This window comes from Orcinus orca, chromosome 9, assembly GCF_937001465.1.
Source record: "Orcinus orca chromosome 9, mOrcOrc1.1, whole genome shotgun sequence".
Taxonomy (NCBI): Eukaryota; Metazoa; Chordata; class Mammalia; order Artiodactyla; family Delphinidae; genus Orcinus; species Orcinus orca.
The window spans coordinates 12,396,629-12,421,100 of NC_064567.1; the positions used below are offsets into that span (position 1 = coordinate 12,396,629).

Genomic DNA, 24,472 nt, shown 5'->3' on the forward strand with positions numbered 1-24,472 from the left:
CCTCATGGTAACTGCAAACCAAAAATCTACAATAGATACACACACAGAGAGGAAAAAGGAATCCAAACACTAAAAGTCAGTCATGAAATCACAAGAGAACAAAATAGGAAGGAGAGACATAAACAAAATGAAAAGACAACCCACAGAATGGGAGAAAATCTCTGCAAACGATGTGACTGATAAGGGATTAATCTCCAAACAGCTCATGCGACTCAATATCAAAAAAAAACAACCCAATCCAAAAATGGGCAGAAGACCTAAATAGACACTTCTCCAAAGAAGACATACAGACACATGAAAAGATGCTTAACATCACTAATTATTAGAGAAATGCAAATCAAACCTACAATGAGGTATCACCTCACACCAGTCAGAATGGCCATCATCAAAAAGTCTACAAACAATAAATGCTGGAGAGGGTGTGGAGAAAAGGGAACCCTCTTGCACTGTTCGTGGGAACGTAAACTGGTGCAGCCACTATGGAGAACAGTATGGAGGTTCATCAAAAAAACTAAAAACAGAGCTACCATATGATCCAGCAATCCCACTCCTGGGCATATACCTGGAGAAAAACATGGTTTGAAAGGATACGTGCACCCCAGTGTTCACTGCAGTGCTGTTTACAATAGCCAAGACACGGAAGCAACCTAAATGTCCATCAACAGAGGAATGGATAAAGAAAATGTGGTGCATATGTACAGTGGAATGAATAAAATAATGCCATTTGCAGAAACATGGGTGGACCTGGAGATTATCATACTAAATGATATAAGTCAGAGAAAGACATATCATGTGATAAGCGCTTATATGCAGAATCTAAAAAAAAATGATACAAATGAACTTATTTACAAAACAGAGACAGACTTAGAGAAGGAACTTATGGTTACTAGGGGGAAAGACGGGGAAAGATTGGGAGTTTGGGATTGACATGTACACACTGCTATATTTAAAATAGATAACCAACAAGGACCTGCTTGTATAGCACAGGGAGCTCTACTCAGTACTCTGTAATAAACTAATGGGAAAAGAATCTGAAAAAGAATAGATACATGTATACGTATAACTGAATCACTTTGCTGTACACCTGAAACTAACCTCCAATACAAAAATTAAAAAAAAACTTGAATAAACAACACAGAAAAACTGCTTTTTGATAAATGAACTCTAGGATAAAGAGCATGCTAATAAAATGTTGATTTTTTAATTATCAAAAATTTATAATATTCATCAATTGTATTTCAATAATTTATAACATTTATTCTGTACTGAGTTAACACTTGAAGAACTAAAAAAAAGTTACTTCCACTTACATTTTTTGGTGGCAAGAAGACAGGTCCAATGGAAAGAAAATTTCAAGCATAAAAACATTACATTATGATAGCATTTGCTGAAAGTGGTTTGGAGATAACCATACAAGGATAATCGACATTTTCAATGACAAAAAACTTATTTTTGTAAATGGAGGATGACTGTTAAATTGTTACGTATTTCAATTACACTGAATATGTTTAAGACAGTGATGTAACAGTTTTATTTTAAAATATCAATATTTACATGACACCAGAAAGTACATACTTTGGCAACTAACTTCCATGAAAAATTTTAGCTGTCAACTTAAAACTGAGGGGATACATGATTTTTCAGAATACTTTCAGGAAGTACCTAAGCAGAGTAGTGTGTGGACCGCTGCTTTACAAGACTGTGTCCTGTTCAGTTTGGGGGACACCTCTTGTAGTAGAACCACCTGGGGAAGGTGGACACCTTTTTAAAAATGCAGATTCCTGGGCTCCAGCCCCAGACTGAGTTATTAGATTAGGGTTGGGCCCCAAGTGAGTCAGTTTTCAACATGCACCCCAGGTGGTTCTCATGCAAACCAACCTTCAGGGGAAAAAACGTATTTTACAGTATTTCAGCCATGGCTGAAGAGGGAAACACCTCCGGTATGTTTTTGATTAAGGAGAGAACTGAAAGACGCTAAGAATTGGAGCTCACAAAGTAGCAGCACCCATGGAGGAGCCTGGGGAACGGGACGAGGCCGCAGAGGGCAGGCGCTTCCCTAGACTTCCCAGGGCGGCCACAGAGCCCACCAGGAGAGGACGAGCCACTCAGCCCAGGACCCTGCTTCCCACTCAGGGGAGCGAACAAGGTCTAGCCCTTCTCCATCCACTGAGGGTGGGGATTTCCTGGAACTAGCCTGAGGAAAAGCAGTATGTAGAAGGGACGGGCTGTCACAGCAGAGTCAAAGCATGCGCTGCTGGGAAGCTGGCTGCAAAGCTGGGAAGCACTAGAGAGGAGGGTGGAGGGTACTTGCCATGAACGGGCCCTTGGGATCCTCTGACAGCGCTGCAGGGACGGGGAGGCCTTGGTTGCCTTTTGGTCCCAGGGTAGCCTAAAGTGCAGTCTCGGGCGCCCACTTGCAGCCCGCTCACTGGGCCGTGCTTTGCAGCAGCTGCTCCCTCTTCCGAGGGTCACAGAAGAACTGTAGTTTCCTGGGGAGCAGTTTCACCTGCACGGGCATCGCCTCGTATTCCTCGCTGTCGATGCTGAAGGAGCCACCTGTTCCCTGTGGAGAAGAGAATATTCACAACAGCTCACGCCCACGCTGGCTGGAATTCGTCATCACTAGAGCACCGGAGCAGGTTGTTAGGGAAAAGGTCCTCCTCTCTGAGGCTCTGGTCTAATGTTCTTTGAAAAGAGTATTTCGGTGCCTCTGTCAGACAGGGGGCTGGTTCTGGAAATAGCCCTATTCTACCACCATGAAAAAGGTTTCAGTGGCCTCTGTCTCCTCCCAGAGTATTCTGGGATTTGTGAAACAAGGTTATCATTTTCAAATGCTTACTGTAAGACAGGGTCCTGTCACGTCTTTAAGGAAGTCATAGAACATACGTGTATGTCCTCAGCCCTAATCTTTCTCAAATGAAAAGCGAGAAACACAGCCAATTCTCGGAGGAAAGCCATTACAGCCACTTGATGATTCTCATGGTTCTTTAGGACTCGCTTAGCTTTATACCTAAGGTATAGCAACATTAATGTTACAGATTCTGTAAAACCCTTCTGTAACTCATGCATTTAATTCAGCATTTGCTGTGTTGAAACTATGGTGCCAGCCATTGGGGACACCTACCTTTTTGAACACCTTAGTTTAAGAGCCACAGGTCTTCAGAGGCCACCTGTAGTAAGTGTTTTTCCACTTATAGGTTATTCTACTAAGCTTGGCATTTCCCAGTACAGAAAAATTTGCTGCCATCCTGAAAACTGCTTCCAGATCCTTTTTTAAAAATGTGAAGCTAGGACTTCTGTGGTGGCGCAGTGGTTAAGAATCTGCCTGCCAATGCAGGGGATGGGTTCAAGCCCTGGTCTGGGAAGACCCCACATGCCACAGAGCAACTAAGACCGTGTGCCACAGCTACTGAACCTGTGCTCTAGAACCCCCGAGCCACAACTACTGAGCCCACGTGCCACAGCTACTGAAGCCCCTGCGCCTAGAGCCCATGCTCCACAACAAGAGAAGCCACTGCAGTGAGAAGCCCGTGCACCAGAATGAAGAGTAGCCCCCGCTCACAGCAACTAGAGAAAGCCCACGCACAGCAACAAAGACCCAACGCAGCCAAAAATAAATAAATAAATAAATTAAAAAAAAAAAGTGAAGCCATAATCCACTACTAACATTTGCTAACTGGAGAACTTTGTGGGTATAGTAGCTATCTGCATAATTTACATTCAGAAAAATAAAAGCTCGGGAGACCTAAGGGTCACTTTACAGAACCTTGGCTTGACAACACCGGAAGTCTTCAGGAGTCCAACTCTAAACCCGTGACTCAGAAGGGGCTTCCGTCATCTTTTCAGGTCTCCGTTAATGTAGCCCAGAGCCTGGCACAGTGCTCAGCACGTATAAGGTACCTAAAAAAGGGTCTGTTTATAGGAAGGAGGGGGAAGAAAACAGGAAGGAAGACAGACCGGGAAAGAACCACAAGCTCTGGGACAGCTCACCCCCGCTCACCTCAGGAAGAAGCAAAGTGCAGCGGCTGGCCTGAAGACACTCGGTGCCGTCAGCACGCACCTTGGGGTCTCTCACCTTTTTACTTCTGTTGGTACAGGAAAAAGCAAGCTTGGAAACCAGTGCTGGCAGCTGCATTCAACTGCAAGAACATAGCAAGTTCTGCCTGTCTTTTGATGATATGAAATAGATGGACTCATGATCTCTTGACCCATGGGGTTCTGTGAATAATTCTTCCCCCAGTGATTCTTGCTTAGTGTTGAGATCCATTCTAGTTTGAGCAGGTTTATTTACTGCAGAGAACTGTGCTTGAAGTTAAGACTGATTTTTCTCTGAATTGTTTTTTATTTTTAAAAAGTTCCATGTATACCTAATTCTTGGGCTATTTAAAAAACTCAAATTTAAAAATTGGAATGAAATGAAATTCTTTAGAAAAAAGTACTAAACTTTTGATATTTGGTACTTCTTGTGAGTCTGTTACTTAAAGGAGAAAATTTTTTATTCTAATTTAAACTAGTTATTTATATGAACAACCAGTCTTAGTAGTTCTAGAATGATTCTCCGTATTGATATAAACAGTCTACTTAGCACAGTGCATCTTTACTTTGACTACATGGCTTTAGAGTAGGATTATCAGCCTGTCCGCGCACGTGCGCGCACACACACACGCTCCCCCTCGTGTATATACCCTTCAGCCAGTTAGCATCAGTGGAAAAGGGGTAAAAGCTAATCTCAGTCCATTCTTTATCATTAATTAACAAGAGTAATTCTTTCATCTATGAAACTTCGTCCATTTTCTAAAGCAGCTTTACAGTGTTCTTATCAGATACCCAGAGGAAACGGACATTACTTGATTTCACTTCCTGTAGAGACCAAAAGGAAACCATGTTATTTCTGCTGCTGAAGATGACGACAGCAACAACGCAGAACATAATGACTTCGTCTAATTTAAGCAGTATCACCGGTTTTTCTTCCTATTTTTGGATGTCAGTATTATGAAGGAGATTCAAATATAGCTGGTCCCACTGGCCAGACTTTCAGTTAAGACACTGTGTGGTTTGTGGACCCTTCCTAGGAGAAGAAAGACTTTTCCCTTCTTCCTTATACTACAGTTAAGTAAATCAAAGGCTGCAGAAGCAGCTATTCAGCAACTGAAGAATTGGTACCAAAGGCAAGAATAACACAAACTGATGAAAGACATTGTACTGCCGGTGCTGGTGCAGAGAATGAAGTAGCCATGGAGACCCGGCCGCGGCAGCAGAAATGTCTAATCCTTAGATGGGCGCCAGAGGGAGCTCTGAGACAGAGCTCGTAAAAAGCTGAGAAGATTCCCAGTTGGCATGGTAACACACAGCCTCCTCAGATGCTTTGAAGGCTGGCAGAGGGTTGAGAGCATCCTTAACCAATAAAATTCTGGCAGAGGTAGGGCTTAATAAATCAGACAGGACCTGGAAGGGTATTTTGTAGTGGAAAAGGGAAAGAAGCCTGGAAAATGTCCAAGGTACTCAACACCTTTCCATCAATGCCCTGGGAAGAGGGCAAGGTGGGCTGACATGAATGCTAACGGATGCTGTGAAGTGCTTCACACTGAAAAAGAGTTTTCCCACACAGTCCCTTGTAAGTGACTCAAAAACAGTCCTGATGGAGGTGATTATACCACACCATCTATACACAGGGAAGAGGATTCAGAGAAGGTGAAGGGTTTGTCCAAGTCATAAGGCCAGTGAGTGGCAAAATCTAGATTTGTACCCAGTAGTTCCGACCCTGAAGCCAAAATTCTGGGCATGATACCACACTACCCTGAATCCTGTCGTTTCAGTCGAAAGACAAAGACGGCTCCCGTGCTCTGATCTTCCCGAAATGAATGGGGGAGGCCAAGTAGGAGAGGTGCACTACACATGCCAGCTCAAATGACAAGGGGACGCTGTGGTTCCCAAACCAGGCAAGTCCTCGGTTGGATCTCTGTCTTGGAGCGCATGGGCACTCAGATTGGTGAGTCTGAGAACACAAACTACTTAAAGCCTCACAGCCTGCAAACCCCCGTCCACTTACCCTATAGTTATGAAGTCTCCTTTGCTGACCGTGTTGGGTTCCATGCAGATGTTCATGAAGTCTTCTTTGCTCTAAAAAGGTTAGAAAACGAAAATTAATGCTCTAAATTTTGGCTCATGCAGCCTGTTGCCCTCCTTTAGCCTTAGAGGGTCGCGGTCGGAGCTGTGTATTACGGAGGGGACTCTACTTTCAATGACTTTATCCTGAATATATCCTCAGTCCTTTATTTTTACATTAAGACCTTTATTGAAGTGGTATTTACATACCATAAAGTCCATCTCTGTTGCTTGCTTGTTTTTTTACTACATACATAAGCTAGGTAAACACTCAGGCTTGGAGGGTTGTCAAGTTCTGTCACTCACTAATAATCGTAGCTGTTGTAGTCTCTAGGGCCCCCTCCCTGGCAGGCCAAGCTTTCAGCCCCTCTCTCCCAGCAAGTCTCCACCCTCACTGTACGTCGTCATCATGCCGCACTGGCTGGACCAGCTTCTTGATGTGGAGAGCCCCCAAGTATCTGTGTTTTTTTTAAATGCTCTACATGCAAACTTGGTATGTGACCAGAGTTGAAGAGCAGCAATCCTTTTATGCCATGGCAATGTTTTTAAAACTCTACATTCCCAACCACAGAACGTTCTGGAAGAATTGAGCTACAAGGAAGTGGCTATAAAAACAGACTTGGTTTCCGTGCCACTCCCCACCCTCCCCCCACAATTTACCACCAGTTGGTGGCTAGCAGTACAAACCTGGCCCTCTGTAAATCAATCCCAACACTTCTGTGTCTGCTTCAAATAGAGGTTTGTTTATTTTTGGACAGCTTCAAAATCTGTAGCCCCAGGATCACCCCCAGGCCTCTGAGAGCTGACAGCCTGTGCCTGAGATTAAAGGGCACTATCAAAGCACAACTTTACATCTCAACTAGGAATTACAAAACATAGAGGAATAACTCTGCTCCAGGGTCACCTTTTGTTAAATGACTTATTGTCACCTATGTACCATGAACTCTTCTAAGTGCTAGGGTTGTGTCAATGAATGAAAAAAAACAATTTCTGCCTACAAAGAACTTACATTCTACCGGAGAGAGTGGAAGGGATAAACAAAACACAACCATGATAAAATAATAAACTTCATGTATATTAGAAGTATGTTAGAGTATATCCGTATAAAAATAGTAAATTGTGGACTGTGTATGTATATTAGCATAAACGGCAAATTATAGAGTATATTAGAAGTATTACAGTATATTATAAAAATGAGATAAAAGGTGGTATTGGTGGCATTTTCAGTATATGTGCTACCGAAGCAAGCACGATTGGTGGCGTTTTTAAAGAGGGGTCCAGGTAGGCCTCACTGACAAGGTAACCTCTGAGCAGACACCTGAAGGAGGTGAGGGCATTGTGGAAATCCAGGGCAAACTCTAGCAAACGTCACCTGGAGGGCCTGTTAAAACACAGGTCAGAGCTTATGGTTCAGTAGATCTAGAGCGAGTCCCAAGGATCTTCATTTCTAACAAGGTCCCAAGCGATGCTACTGCTGCAGACCCAAGGCCCACACTTTGAGAACCACCGGTCTAGGGACGCGCAGGCCCCACAAAGGGCACTGCCAGGGCAGGGGCCTTAGGTGGGAGCGGGCCTGACGTGGGAAGGAACAGCGAGGAGGCCAGTATGGCTGGAGCAGAGTGAGAAAAGGGGATGAGAGGAGATAGAATCAGAGGGTTCAGGCACTGCAGCAGTAGGGCCTTGTGCACCCCTACGAGGAAGTTGGCCGTTAGGCTGAGTGAAGTGCGGAGCCACTGGAAGGTTCTAAGCAGAGAAATATGATTTGGCTTTTTTTTAATCAGGGTCTCTCTGGCTACTGTGTTTAAAGGAGGAGAAAAGGGGCAAGGGCGGGGAGACCCCTTAGGAGCATATTGTAATAATCGGGCTGAAAGACGATGGTGGCAAGGGCGGGGAGACCCCTTAGGAACATATTGTAATAATCGGACTGAAAGACGATAGGGCAAGGGCGGGGAGACCCCTTAGGAGCATATTGTAATAATCGGGCTGAAAGACGATGGTGGCTTGGACCAGCTGGCAGCGGACACTGAGATGCGCTGGCAGTATTTAGAAGGTGAAGCCGCCAGGACTTCCTCTGAGATCTGATGCCACGAGAAAGAGGAGCCAGATGTTTGGCCTGAACAATGAAAAGGGTGGAATTACAATCGACTGCGCTGCAGGAAGATGGAGGAGAAGGCAGGTTTCGGGGGTGGAAGGGAAGACCAGTAGCTCAGTTTTGGACATGCCAAGACTGAAATGTATCTTAGACATGGAAGGGGCTAAGTAGATATACATGCAAGTCAAGGATTTGACTTTTGTTAAGAGTGCAAGTGCGAAAATCAATGTGTTATGCTACAATGACAGGTTCAGCGAGAAAAAGCCTTATCTCAGTAGTGGCTGGAAAGGTACTTGATAAAATTAAAGATCCACTCATGATAAAAACTCTGAGCAAAGTAGGATAGGAGTGGAAGGGGACTTCCTTAATCTGATAAAGTGTATCTACAAAAAACCCCATCAAACTCAAGAATGAAGCAGTGAAGCCTTTCTCTCTCAATCAGGAATGAGACAGGGACGCCTGCCATCACTGCTTCTGTTCAACACTGTTGAGGCCCTAGCCTATGCAATAAGACAAAAGATTAGAAGAAGGTTAAGTATTTGAAAGGAAAAAATCATATCAACTGCACTATTTGCAGTTGATATGACTGAATCTATAGAAGATCTAAAGGAATCCATAAACTTAACATAATAATTGTTAGGTTGCTGATGCAGCATCAATATAAAAAATCATTACATGTCCATCAACTAAATCAGATAGTTAAAAAAATAACAATTTAAGAGATAACTGTTTACAACAGTATCAAAAATTAAGATAACTAGGAATCTACCCAGCAAGACAAAATCTTATAGAGAAAACTGTAAAACTTCATTGAAAGACATTAAAAACCTAAATAAATGAAGATACGCCATATGCATATGATAGAAGAGTCAATATTGTAGAAATGTCATTTCTCCGCAGATTGATCTACAGGTTCAATGTAATGCTGAGCAATATTATAACAGATTTTTATGTGGAACTTAATAAACATTCTAAAGGATTTATAGAAGTCGGAGAGCCAAGAACAGCCAAGAGACTCTTTAAGAAGAAAAACGTAGAAGGACTTACTATAAAACTATAGTAATTAAGAGAAACATAGTATTAGTACAAATATAGAAAAATAGAGCAAAAGAATAGACTAGAAACATCTCCATGTATACAGATACTTGACGTGTGACAGAGGTTTACTGCAGATCAGTGGGGTGTGTGGGGGAAGGACATTTCAATAAATGGTGCTTGGACAACTGGCTTTCTATATAGAAAGAATATAAAACTGGAGCCTTACCTCCATCATTCACAAAACTCAATTATAGGTGGGAGTACCTCTTTTTTAAGTAAATATGAAATCATTTGCTGCAAATCACGTTAACCTGGTTTTTCATTTAAAAAGATACAATGAACATCTTCCCATGTCAATAAATAGAGAACATTTTAAATACATGTACCAAAATGTATTTCTCATCAGTGGCCTGATTAGTTTGTTTCACATATTTTGCTATTATAAATACAGTGAACATAGCTCTACAAGAGATCCTAATTTTCAAGCATTCCACACCCCTCAGGCCTCTTTCAGACTCTGAATGGACTTTTTTTTAATGATAAATGAACATTTTGAGCTATTACATGGCAGCTTCACTGTCTTTGAATATTTTATTGCATTTGCTTTTATTTTTACAAAGAGGATAGAAAAAAAATGAATGTGCTGCTGCTGCTAGTGATAAGCAGCACAGGATCATATATTTTTATAATTGTCACAAAGATAAAAAGCTCTCGGCACTCTGAATGAGGCTAATCTCGAGCCACGATCACATACATACTCACTGAACTCAATCCATTCATTGGCATTCAGTCATCAGAGCGAAGAACAAGGTTAAAGAACATGAACAAAACACTGGAAGTACATATCATCAGAGATTGAGTATAAAGGAAATGTATAATTAGAAATCTTATCTTTCTTTTTAAGATTCTTCTTTTTAACAGAGTATTTTTTTAACCTTAATACATTCACTTTCACCAACATTTTCAGACTCTCTACATTATGTATCATCTGATTATTTCTGAAGGATAAATTTCTAGAAATATGCTTAATAGGGCCAAGGGTATGCTTACATTTCAGATGCTTAATATATACTGCCAAAATGCCTTGGAGAAAAAGTGTTCCGATTTCTCTTTCCCTCAGGAAAACCTGACAGCCCGTTTCCCTGTCCACACCAACAGTGAACACTAGCAGGCTTTTTAATCTATGGCAATTCAATATTTAATATTTTAATTTGTATTTCTTTGATACTGAGCACTTTTTCTGTTTCTTTACCTATGAACTTCAGATAGAAGTTATATCTACCTGATAGTGTAGTTATGAGGATTACATGAGCTGACACTGTGTAAAATTCTTAGGACAGTGCTTATCATGTAGTAAATATAAGCGATTGTTTTCATGTTTATTTATTTCCTTTGTGAATTTCTAATTATGCCGCCTGCCTGTTGTTTATATTAGTCCTTTGCCCACTTCTTATTGATTATCCTAACAGTTAAGTATAAAGGAAAGCTATTAACTCCTGGTATATCACATCCTAATATTTTTCCCAATTTGTCATTAAAACAAATTTTTTTAAAGGTTGATAAATTTTAAAGGAAATCTAAAAATGAGTGTCATTAAAATTTTTGTTTATAGTTTCTTTTTTATTAGAAGTAAATGCATCAATATGATTTTTGGTTAGATGCCAGTCTTGGAAAGGCCTTGTCCTCCCAAGTTTATATTGATAATCACTTAAGATTTCACTCTAGTGTTTTGTTTTTTAATGCAAACAAAACACCGCGGGCCTCTCACTGTTGTGGCCTCTCCCATTGCGGAGCACAGGCTCCAGACGCACAGGCTCAGCGGCCATGGCTCACGGGCCCAGCCGCTCCGCGGCACGTGGGATCTTCCCGGACCGGGGCACGAACCCATGTCCCCTGCATCGGCAGGCGGGCTCTCAACCACTGCGCCACCAGGGAAGCCCTCTAGTGTTTTTAATAGTTTTATTTTCTTACATTTAACCTTTTAATCCAACCAGAATCAATTCAGAAGGTGAAAAGAGCTATGTGATCCAAATGTTATACAATGGACATGCATTACCTTTATAATTAAAAAGCAATCCAATACTCTGAATATTAATATTGGAATCAAACTTCTCACTACACTTGTCCCCCTCATTCATCTTACTACATTCATATGTTCAACTCCATGTGCCAGTTTTCAGACTGACCAGGTTAGTTGTGAACATACTACTTTGATTCACATAAAAGCTGAACATAATATTAGTCCATGGTTAAGGATAGCTTTCCTACTGGCATTCTCATTAACATAAACTACTAAAGTTTTCTCTAGACCAGGGGTCAGTAAACCCTTACTGTGAATGGCCAGATAGTAAGTGTTTTAGGCTTTGGGGCCATTCAGTCTCTGTCACAACAACTCAGCTCTGCCGCTGCCGCATGAGTGGCCACAGACAACATGGGCATGGATGAATACGGCTATGTTCCAATAAAACTTTACTTGTGGATGTCGAAACTTGAATTTCGTATACTTTTACCCATCACAAAATATAATCCTTCTTTTGACTTTACTCTAACCATTTAAAAACGTAAAATCAATTCTCAGCTTGCAGTCTATAGTAAAACAGGTGGCAGACCAGTTTGCTAACCTCTGCTTTGTTTCAAAAAATTTTTAGCGTATTATCTATATCAGTACTATCCAGGAGAGCTTTTTGCACTATGGAAGTGTTTTATATTTGCGCCTTTCAATAGGGTCGCTACTAGCTACATATGGTTATTGAGCTCTTGTCATGTGGCACAAGTAATAAGTTTTAAATTTTATTTGTATTAATTTAAATTTAAGCAGCTACCTGTGACTAGTGGCTACCATACTGGTCAGTGCATGTCAACAGATTGGACTCAATATGTAAAATAGAGATGTTTGTGTGTATACATATATACATCTATATAAATGTAGATGTATATATGGTTTTCTCTCCTAGAGGCCTAAATCTACATATTTAATATAGTCACAAAAATAATGGCTATTTACTCAAGTAAAAGTTCCACACAGTTTTATTCCTGTGGCGAATGGGATTAGGCTAACTCATCTCTAAAGGCCTTTTGCCCTCAGTTCTCTCAGGCAGAAGGCTTGGTGGCAGATGCTCGATCAGAGCCCCTTAAGCTTTTAGGCACTTCACTCGCTGTTTCTTCTCACTGCTTATTCCTCAAAGGCACCCCACATCCTCCTGCCCTGATCCTTCCCTGTCTATCCCCACCGGGTAAAAATAAAAACACCAAGTTAGTGGAAGAGCATGTAGCCTTTGTCACTTTTTCCCAAATGCTTTTCTACTTTAAAAAAAAAAAAAAAAAGGCACACTTACTGCCAGGTCAAGCTGACTGTTCCGGGTCGTGATGGACAGTTCAAGGGTGGACAGCTGCACTTCTTTCCAGACCTCTGGGCTCATCTCTTGGGGGGCTGTGTGAATGCATTCGATACAGGTCAGTGTCTCCCATGAACATCTCAGCACCACCACCACGGCCAGCTACCAGTGGCTCAGATGGCCTCCCGAGCCCATCTGCTGACCGCCCCCCCCCCCCCCGCTTAGTTTTCTTTATCTCATACTTTTGATACAAGGTTAAAGGGCCAGGCTCAAAATGGAATCTCTATGCCTGAGACATCCCTATAAAAGTAGCCACAATAACATAAAGGTTGGTGACAGAAAGAGGGAGTCACTGGGAGTCACAGCTGACACAGGCTGTTCCCATTCATGGGACGCTGCTGCTGCTGTTTGGGGCCTGCAGCTGTGCACACAGAGGGCTGAGTTCAGTGATGCTGGAAAGGCTTCCCCTGCTCTAGGAGAGTCAAACACTGAGGTGGGGTCTGCTTCAGGCAGGCCTGAGCTGACCAGGGCTTTCCAATCATCAGTCCCCACACTGCTCACCGTCCTGCGGCTGTACCCAGTAGGATGCGAGCCTTCGTAATATTCTCCTGTACAAAGAGGGCCGTGGAGGGGTCTCTTCTGCTCCACTGGGAGGTCGCTCCGCAGGTCCCGTGTATGAGAGAGAGGCTTGATGAGTCTGAGGCCACTCCTTTCAATGTAAAGAGACAAAAACCTTTATCGTGCAGCACGATTCCAAACTCTTGGGGTTTCTCTCTACAAAGGATAGTATTCCACCCATATCTGCTTGAAAGCAAACTAGTAATCTCCACTCATGGGATGAAATTATCTCTAATTTGGAGTGTGGAATCCTCAAGCTTTCTTTTCCTATTGAAGGCCTATAGGAACCCAGTGACTGCGGCCTCCATTGCTCTCCTAACACAGAGCAGAGAGGAGATCAAAGTGGACCAGCAACCAACCACTGCTTACACTTGTCCAAGAAAACCTCAGTATGAACGCGCACAGAGTCCGATACTTTGACTTAGAGATGGTGACACAAACATGAAATCCAGTTGTATCACATACCTTCTTCGCTTCTGTCATCATATTCCACTCAGAGACCAGGCTGGTTTAGTCCGGCCTCGAAATCCAGCCCAAGGCCTCTCATTCCTGCCTCAAAGGCCATCACTCTCAACTCTAGATTTGTCTTCTTCCTGGCACCGAGTCCAGTGCCATCCTGGGTCCCATCAGTGTCCCCAGGGATGATGAAAACAACACCCTAGCCTCTCAGCCCTTGACGTCACCTCTAACCCACCACAGCCACCGATTTCCATGGCCACGTCCCGGTCCTTAGCGGTACCCGGAGCCACTCCATCTTAGAAATCCAAAGCCCTGATATCCTACCATCTAATCACTTCCCATATTCTTTTGTGCCCAGTGGCTCTTAGGGTGTTGTTCTCCAGTTTCCATGGGGTGAATTACAAAAGAGTAACAGTTCCAACTCCTCTCACTCCACCTCTTACTCCTTCCCAAGTCCAGAAAGACCCAACCCCTTCTCTTCTCACTCTGGAAGTGGCCGTCCTGCAGACTCAGGCGTCCAGTGCTTCCTCACGCAGTGAGCTTACTTAGCAGTCTCTGCCCCGAAGGAGATGTTTTAAGTGGATAAATTCAATCTGGAGTGTTAGGAAATCAGATTGTGACCGCGTATCCAAGCTGTGTCCTTCACTCCTGCTGACATTTATAAAGCTGGCATGTTGATTTCCATATGCTTTGTTCCTGCATTTGGTTAGTCAGAGGAGGAAGAGAGGGGTGTGATGTGGGGGCCCGTGGAGACCCTAACCACACCAAGCTCTCAGTCGCACTGAGAATCCCAGCCCCTGACCACGCCATTTGTCCTCAGGCCAACCAGATGAACAGTGGGTTACTTTACAGCACTCTCTTTTCCCATTGCTTTTGGCCCTCGTGTCTTCTTTCTTCCATAATGTTTGCCCTGAAAAGCCCCTATTCTTAATCAATCTGTCACTAGGTGTCTGTACTTCTACATCGTGGCTCAATATTATTAGAAGGGGAAATAAAACACTCCTGCTGAGTACTGACACAGGGAAAACAATCACCCAAACGAGCATATCCACATCAACAAATTCTTGGTCTAAGGTTGTCCACGCCACTTGATAATCCTTCTAAACCTATTTTCATCTTGCTTCAAAACTCCCCGTACTACCATCACCACCACCACCACCATCACCACCACCACCATCACCATCATCACCACCACCACCACCATCACCATCATCACCATCACCACCACCACCATCACCATCATCACCACCACCACCACCACCTCACTTTCAAAAGATCACTTGCTTCCTGCACTTCAGTGAGAATATCAAGACATCAGTGAGAACCGCTTTACCTCTTTATAAATATGTTTTCATCTGTACCTCTCCTTTATTTCTCTCCTGTCTCAAGGAAAAAGGCGTCCCTCCCCCATCCAAGGCTAGTCCAGGACTCTGGATCCCACTCGCTTCCATGTGCTCATGGAACTAGCTGAGTCAGTCATGCTTTTTGTGTCCTTTCTCTCTTCTCCTCCCATTCTTTTTCACTTCTGCTTCAGGAAATAAAGACACAGATATCTCTCCAATTAAAAAAAACAGAACACTCCAGTGGCCCCATATTTTTCACTAGCTTTTGTCTTTTTATGTCCTTCTTTTCAGAGTCGAGATCCTTGAGGGAGTGGCTCTACTGCCTCTACTTTTTGCTCCCATTTACCCCTGAACTTTCTTCAGTGCGGCTTCAGCTCTTCCACCCACAGGCTACTGAACCTTCAGAGGGCACTCACTTGCCTGCCTCTGTTTAGACTCTGCCGTTGCTTCTTGAAATCTCACTCTCTTCTTGAAATTCTCTCTTCCATCGGCTTCTATGTCAGTACTTCCTCCTGGAGTCTCTCTTGGCGGTTCCCAGGCACCGTCTCTGCCTCTTTAAATGAAGGCTATTCCTGGCCATCTATTCTCGACAGTAACTTTATCAAATCCATAGCTCAATGCCACTCATACACTTATGACATTTACATCTATTTCTTTAGCCCAGATCTCTCTGAATTCCAGACCGAAGTCACGACTGTATCGCCACCTGTCTGCACCACAGTATGTTAAGCTCAGTATGTGCCAAACTGAAAATTTCATCTTTCTTCACAAACTTCATTCTACTCTAATATTATCAGCATTAAGGGAAAACTCTAGTTACCAAACTCCAGTCCCTCAAACCAGAAATCTGGGACTACTACAAGCTCCTTCCAACTTTTGAGGGCTGTACCTCTTTAATCCATCCTCTGTGGTCAATATTCACTGTTACCACCTTATCTCCTCTCAACTGGATTACGTTAACAATCTTCTACCTGATGCCTTTGCCTTTAACTACCCGTGTCCAATCTCCTGTCCACACTGTTGCCAAACAATTTTTCTAGAGGGAAAATCTGCTCTTGCCACTCCCCTGCTTAAGACTCAATAACCCTCTAGTGCTTTAGTGATAAATGTCAGATCCCACATCAAAACCTGCCAAAAGTGGTCCTGACCTGACCCTCAAAGTCCCCTTCCCGCCATGCTACTGCATTGGCCATAATTAAAGACCGTGTTACACCACCGTGACTTCACACATCCTCACCGCTCCACTTGGAATGCCATTTATCTAGTCCTGTATGTATTTCAAAATCTGGCAAAAGTGTCACCTTCCCTGGGCTGACTTTACCAACCTTCAGTCAGGGGTAAATGTCCCTCCTCTCTGCTTCCATCTTATTCTCTCCATATTTCTCTCTTAGCGCTTGCCAAACTGCTGATTTACCTGGACCTCACCCCCAGCACTTGAATACCTGGACCTCACCCCCAGCACTTGAATACCTGGACCTCACCCCCAGCACTTGAATACTTCTTGAGGGCAGGAAACCTGTCTTATTTGACTTTGCATTCCAAATATATAGCAGGGCTTGCCACACAACAGGTATGCAGTAATTGTTTGCTGAAGAAATGATGGAAACAGTTTACATGCTCCCAGATTCTACAACTTAAATATGTAGTTACTCTTATTTCTTCCTGAATGCAATCCCTACTCCACCAATGTAATTATCCCCTCAATCAACAGCAGTCATGCATTTTACTCACACAATTTGCCTTAGGTATAGAAAGTCCTTGGTGCCCCCCAAGTTCATTTTAATAATCATGTAGATTGGTCACCCCTAGTACTTTAATGGTTTTGTTATCCATCTGGAATTATTTAGAAGGTAAAGGGAGCTATGTTTTCCAAACATTTTGCAATGGACATATATTACTTTTGTAATTCGAAAAACACTCGATACTCTGAATGTTAACATTAAAACCAAACTTTTCACTACATTCAAACTTCATCTGCCAATTTTCAGATTGGTCGAATTGTAAATATACTACCTTGATTTGCGTAAAAGCGGAACACAGCATATAGTACACAGATTAAGTATGACTTTCCTATTAGCATTTTCATTAATATACATTGTTGAGCTTTTCTCTATGCCAGTATTTTTCACTGTATAGTCTACAGCAGCATGGCCTGATAGAACTTTCTCTCATGATGGCAACTGTCTCTATACCTGTGCTGTCCAATACAGCAACCACTACCCACATCTGGCTAGTTTGAAAAAGCACAGTTGGAAGCACGAAGCATAGTTTGAAACCTCCTATATTATACACAAGCCTGTATGATTAGATACACAACTTCAGTTCATTTCCAGATGCTAATATAGACACATTTGCAAATAGTTAATGAGATACAGGTCATTGTGTTCAAGGTTTGTCTGGTAAGAGTGAGTGAATGAACAGACAAAGGGAAGTAAAATATAAAATGAAATGAAATCTGGGCTTGGTAATGGAGAGGGTAAGTTGGTAGATGAGAGGAATTACAACAGGAATGCCTTCTGCATTTGTATATAAGTAAATATGCCCCATTTCAGTGCTGGAGCACGCTATATACATCTGTAGCAAGAAATTTTTAAGGGTTCCAAATACACACATCACAGAGGAACAACAAAATACCAGAAGTCAAGCTTCTACACTGTAAACTGTATTTACCTTAAGAGTGCTGAAAAAGTGGGCTACTTTGGTCTTCAGAGGCCCAAGATACCAGTACCTGAGAAAGACCAAGATAAAAATGTAATTAGAATATTAAAAGAACTGTCAATGTGCTAGATACCATTCATGACGGATAATGCATTAGAATTACACCTTTACCATGAGTGTCGGCTCTGGAGGCTTGGAGACTGTGCTTTAGTATTAAAAAAAAGTATTGCAGTTAAGTTTTTAATCTGCATTTGAATACCATGTCAAACCATACATAATTAGTTATACAGCAGCTAGATCCTTGCAATCTACAAGGGATATATAATCAGAGTCTCCTTGAATCTCTAAATTCACAGGTATCACCGTAATATATACTTTCCACCATGGAATACAGTTGAGTATACATTCCAAATGAGTGGAGAGGGATAAAGCCACAATGAGACGCAGTTGCTGGGTGCTGATGTATTACTCATGAGCTAAATGGCTGCATTCTGTACACCGTGTTCTCTCTCACACACAAACATACAATTAAAATCTGTAAATCAGCATAATTTCGCATTACTTATGTTATGCAGCTTGAAAATGGCAAATGTGAAATCTGGGAATGAAGAGGGTCTGCTTCATATTGCTAAATACCTAAAAGCCACTGAAGAGAAAAAGATGCCTAGTTGGAATTAGGAAAGCGGCATAAAGTAGATTTCTCTCTTAAAACTCATCTCTGTCACCTACCAGCCCATCTTAACTGCTCCCCATTTGTTTTGGATCAATATGTATTTATTTAGCACTTACTATGTATATGGAGGAAACAAAGCAATATAAAGAATATAAAATTCTTGCCTTTGAGGGCTCCTCCCCCAAAGTAACAGAAAACAACAAATAAATAAACATTTACATGACATGGTATAAACTGATCACGATTCATTGGTAAGGAGAGTCAAGAAGGCACAAGAAATCACTAAGGGCCTAAAATCACTGAAGCAGCCACACTTGCATAATGAATGACACAAGAACAAAGTAAGTGCATGAGACCTAGAAACATGGGTTGGATTTAGATACATAAAAGAGGGAAGGAGATCATTCTAGGCAGAAGGAGTAGTAAAAGTACGGGAAACACTGAGAGTAATAGCCAGGGCAAAAGCTTTATTTAAAGCAAAGATACACAACTCTGTAGTTAGGGGTGCTGACGGATTAAGTTGGGCCTTGAATGCCCAAATAAGGAGTTTAGCTATCCAACGAGCAACGCAGAACCACTCTATTACCCAGGTAAGTACCATGATGCTATTCATGAGGGCTTGGACCAACTAATTTTTTTGTTTTTGTTCTTTTGTTTCGAAGGTTACTCAATGATTTGCTTCTTTTCCCAGTTAGCCAGACAGAAACACATCCCATCCAAGGCAGTTTATTTCTGCACTGCCTGCAGTTCCCTCCATCTGTATCAATAGCAAGTTCTGACACTGCGCTTGCAGTCTTCCCGAGGCCAGCTAGGAATTGGTTTCTCGCATCCCGATTGTTTCTCTCATGACACACAGAGCGACTCAGTGCGCGGTCCTAGTCCAGGTATAACAACAACCAGAATTTTAAAATTCACTGCTCAGAAATCAAACAGAATGTGGGCCCGCGTGTGATATTCCTAAAGGGCTGACCTATGCTTGTGCTCAATACATTTAGAAAGCAATTTGCTCTCATCAGATTTTCTCAGGGGAAACCAAGCAATTCCTCTTGGTAAATTGCTGGCATTTGAGATTACAGATCAGACACAAAGATAACTTGTGGAATCAAGATAACCACGGCATACTTGCAAATAAAAGCTGTGAAATATTAAAGAACACAGTGTGTGATATAACGTAGTGATATCTCTCTTTTGACAGTCCACTGTCAGGAACTTCATTAGCAGGAATAACCAGTGAAACAAAAGAGAGACATTTCTGTAGGCACCTCCCTGGCAGTCCAATGGTTAAAAGACTTCACCTTCCAATGCAGGGGGTGCAGGTTCGATCCCTGGTCGGGGAACTAACATCCCACAGGCCACACGGCCAAAAAAACAAAACATAAAACAGGAGCAATATTATAACAAAAATTCAATAAAGTTAAAAATGGTCCACATCAAAAAAACCCAAAAACTTAGAAATTTCTGTAAAGAAAATAAGCAGGAATGCCTACAATGTGAAAGAGGGGTTTCTTGATAAAAGCTGTGTGTGAGATCAATCCTAATTCATTTAAACCATACTAAAATTGTAAGCCCGTTTTCAAGAAGAGGTAAAGAAAAACTAAAACGCCCACCAGCGAGGAGGGAACCTCACGCCGCGTCTGCTCAGCCCCACCACAGGAAGCCCTGCCCAAGCAGCCTCTCCCTGCAACAGAACAGGACACACCCTCTTTCCGAGCCAGGAGCCTATTCTACACGATGAATTCTCCAAAAATAAGCCCGCTCGCATGAAAAGCCAGCAGCGGCCCTCTAATCACCTCCTCCACAGGCCTGTTTCTTTCATCTCCCAACATAGCCAGGCATCTGCCTTTCTTCCTCCTCTGAAAGAGGTGGCCTGGGCTCTGTGGATCTGCTAGGCTTTCAGAAAGAACACCTCTCGTCGGGGGGTCTTCCAACCAGGGTTGTGAAAGCTCCACGAGGCTGTGGCCCCAGCGGTGCCTCTGACTTCGTACCCAGCTAAGGAGGCCGCGGGAGGAGAGGCCATCCAGTGCCCCTCCGGGCTAGCGTGGCCTCACCCACGCTCAAATACGACGTCTAGAAAGAAAGATGCACGCTGCTCCTCTTGATCTTCCGCCAAGCTAGCGTGGAGGAAACCGGAACTCTCCGCAGCCTCTCTGCACATAAGAACTTAAACCTCTACCTCTGTTATTCACACATAATTCAACCGCACTAACTCCTAGATCACTACATATTGAAACCGCAAAGACAGGGACAGAATAAGGTGTCTTAAAATCACCACACGTTAATACAGTGCCCCTTTACTTGCTAACTGAGACGCCAGCATCTCGGAAGGATCCCCATCGGAGGCCGGTCAGTGCAAACACTGGCTGTTCCTTTTCACCCTGGAAGTTAAACACATTTAATTTAAATTAATGATGACAATAACTTGGAACTCTCTACAGGTAAGTAACCAGCAAACGTTCATGGCCTACATTTCATCAAACCAAAATTCTAAAAGGAATGTTCCAAATTTAAGAAATTAATTCTGTGAGTGCTCAAAGTACTTAAATAAACTGTCCTGTAAAATGAAGCTAACTTTTATGTATCAGGCCTCATGAATCCGCTGGCAAGAAAACACAGTATCATACTTCAGACTGTAATCGTTAGGCTGATTCTTGGACCAATTAGTCGGGTCAGCCAGAATTTCTTCTCTCTCTTATACTTGTCCAAGGCAAAGATAATTTAAGCCTGCGTTCTCTTTGGAGGGCCAAGAGCTATCAAGGAAGATCAGCATCCTGGTATGTACTCCAGAATGTTTCACTTGGATATCTGAAAATACAGCCAGATATCTGTCATAACAAATCGGGATGAAAAGTGACTTGGATTTAGTCCAGTGCTTTATGGCCAAATACTGCATATTATAATCAGCAAGCTTCTAATAAATCAGTGAGTTTATTTAGCAATATATAGAAAACACACAATTGAGCCACTGCCTTCAAGAGTTTACACTTCATGATGGGCTTTCCTATATGAAAATATATACAACAGGATTCTGAAAGGGACTTTCCCGGTAGCTCAGAATTGCAGCTAAAGCCCAAGGGTACCCACATTCTAAAGAGAGCTGCCAAATGCCAGACACAACTCCACAGAATTTGCTAAACAGGCACAGAACCAGCTCGGTTTCCACCATGCCATCATTAGAACCAGTGTAAGCAGAAGATTAGGAACTGGAGGAGAATCCTTGGCACTGTAAGTTGTTGGCCTAGAGAAAGCGTCTAAGTCTTCTTAGGAGAGGTAGTCCTTCCCCGCTCAGTCCCACTTTCACTCCTGTTCCCGCTACCCTGAAACAAGTGAGGGTTTTCTAGGCAAATCACACATGAATAGGGCCAGCCTACCAGTGAAAGACACTGGCCTCTCATTCCTTGGTTGTGTATCTGTTGAAGCAGATTTCCTTTTCTGCTCTCTCCACCTGCTTAAGCAAGAGAAGAAGGAGCTAGAGGGAAATGGCAGAGCAAAGAGGTGATGGTAAGGTAACCCACTACTGGCACAGCAAGGATGTATGCACTGGGTGCCTAGTGCATACTGTGGAAGACAGCAGGGCTTGAGCCATCCTGACTATACTAAGCTAATCATTCATTCATTCTTTTTTTTTTCATGAATCATCATTAACGGATATATATTATATATTAGGAACTAGTGATAAAAAATGTCCTCAAAGAGCTCAAGGTATAATAGAGGGTAGAAAGACACAGACAATAACAACACAATGCAGTAGGTTCAAAGAACAGAGATGTGTATCAAGTATTATGAAAGTACAGAGCAGGTGCAACTGTATAGTGAGTGAGGGAGCCAAGGAGATGGATGGTCAGGGAAAACACAATGTAAGTTTTAAGACAAACCATAAATTTTAAAGAATAAGGTAAAATCTGAACAGACTGATTACTAGGAAGGAGACTGAATCAGTAGGAACCTCTCAACAAACAAAAGTCCAGGACCAGACAGTTTTACTGGTAGATTTTACCTAACATTCAAAGGAGAATTAATAACAATCCTTTTCATACTCTTCCAAAAAACAGAAGAGGAAGGAATTCTTCCAAACTGATTTTTTGAGGCCAGCATTACCCTGATACCAAAACCAGACAAGGACAATACAAGAAAACAAAATTAAAGGCCAATATTCCTGATGAACATAGATGCAAAAACCCTCAACAAAATATTAGCAAACCAAACTCAACCATACATTAAAAGGATGAGACACCATAAATCAAGTAAGACTTATTCCACGGATGCAAGGATGGTTCAACATCTTCAAATCAGTCAGTATGATATGCTACATCAACAAAATGAAGGATGAAAATCATATGATCATTTCACTAGATGCAGAAAAAGTATGTGATAAACTTCAACACTGATTTATGATAAAAACTCTCAACAAAGTGGGTATAGAGGGAACATACCTCAACATAATAAAAGGCCATATATGACAAGACCATAGCTTACATCCTACTCAACAGTAAAAAGCCTTTCCTCTAAGATCTTGAACAAGAAAGATGCCTACCCTTACCACTTTTATTCAACATAGTATTGGAAGTGTTAGAGCAATTAGGTAAGAAAAAGAAAGGCATCCAAATTGGAAAGGAAGAAGTAAAACTATCATGACTTACAGATGACATGACAGAATTAATGAATTCAGTAAAGTTGCAGGATACAAAATCAATACACAATAATCTGTGGCATTTCTATACACTAATAACAAACTATCAGAAAGAGAAATAAAGAAAACAATCCCATTTACAATTGCATCAAAAAGAATAAAATATCTAGGAGTAAATTTAACCAAGGAGGTGAAATTGAAAACTACAAGACATTAATGAAAGAAATTGAAAATGAGATGATATTCTATGCTCCTGGATTGGAAAAATTAATGATGTTCAAATGTCCATACTACCAAAAGCAATCTACAGATTCACTGCAATCCCTACCAAAATTCCAAAGACATTTTTCGAAGACATAGAACATATAATCCTAAAATTTGTATGGACCCACAAAGAAACCCCAAACAGCCAAAGCAATCCTGAGAAAGAAGAACAAAGCTGGAGGTATCACACTCCCTGATTTCAAACTATATTACAAAGCTATAGTGATTAAAACTGCATGGTACTGTCATAAAAACAGACACATAAATCAACAGAACAAAGAGCCCAGAAATAAACCCACACATATATGGTAAATTAATTTATGACAAAGGAACCAAGAATACACAATGGGGAAAGGACAGTCTCTTCAATAAATGATGCTAGGAAAACTGGACAGTCACATGCAAAAGAATGAAACTGGACCACTATCTTACACCACATAAAAAGATTAATTCAAAATGGATTAAAGACTTCAGTATAAGATCTAAAACAATAAAGCTCCTAGAAGAAAACATATGGGGTAAGCTTCCTGACATAAGTCTTGGCAATGATTTTTAAATCTGACACCAAAAGCAAAAGCAACTAAAGCAAAAATAAATAAGTGTGGCTACATCATACTAAAAACCTTCTGTTCAGCAAAGGAAACCATCAACAAAATAAAAAGGCAACCTACTGAATGGGAGAAAATGTTTGCAAATCATATATCTGATAAGGGGTTAATATCCAAAATATATAAAGAACTCATATAACTCAATAGAAAACAAACAAAAAAAAAGCAATCCACTTGAAAAATGGGCAAAGCATAGAAACAGACATACTGATGCCCAGCATCATTAATCATCAGAGAAAGGCAAATGAAAACCACAATGAGATAACACTTCACACCTATTAGAATGGCTATCATCAAAAAGACAAGAAAAAACAAGCGTTGTTGAGAATATGGAGAAAAGGGAAACTTTGGGCATGCTGGTGGGAATGTAAATTGGTGCAGCCACTATGGAAAACAGGATGGAAGTTCCTCAAAGAATTAAAAATAGAGCTACCATGTGAGCCAGCAATTCCACTTCTAGGTATTTATCCAAAGAAAACACAAACGTTAACTCAAAAGATATATGCAACAGACAACGCAGAAATACAAAGCATCGTAAGAGACTACTACAAGCAACTCTATGCCAATATAAAATGGACAACCTGGAAGAAATGCACAAATTCTTAGAAAGGTATAACCTTCCAAGACGGAACCAGGAAGAAACAGAAAATAT

General features: G+C 41.8%; 1 protein-coding gene across 11 annotated transcripts in view; it reads right to left on the bottom strand.

Moving 5' to 3' along the window:
- Nucleotides 1–1,181: 1,181 nt before the first annotated feature.
- Nucleotides 1,182–24,472, bottom strand: part of AGK (acylglycerol kinase) — an 85,987-nt gene continuing 62,696 nt past the window's right edge. For 10 of the 11 annotated variants that reach the window (XM_033432313.2, XM_033432317.2, XM_004272129.3 and 7 more), the window contains 7 exons: nucleotides 20,617–20,696; nucleotides 17,661–17,718; nucleotides 13,132–13,279; nucleotides 12,571–12,665; nucleotides 6,050–6,120; nucleotides 4,001–4,085; nucleotides 1,182–2,563 (listed from right to left, as the gene is read on the bottom strand). In XM_033432313.2, the coding sequence (XP_033288204.1) occupies nucleotides 2,426–2,563; nucleotides 4,001–4,085; nucleotides 6,050–6,120; nucleotides 12,571–12,665; nucleotides 13,132–13,279; nucleotides 17,661–17,718; nucleotides 20,617–20,696 (675 nt within the window). In that variant the 3' untranslated portion in view covers nucleotides 1,182–2,425. The remainder of the gene's footprint in view (nucleotides 2,564–4,000; nucleotides 4,086–6,049; nucleotides 6,121–12,570; nucleotides 12,666–13,131; nucleotides 13,280–17,660; nucleotides 17,719–20,616; nucleotides 20,697–24,472) is intronic. The other variant, XM_033432319.2, reaches the window with a different exon arrangement.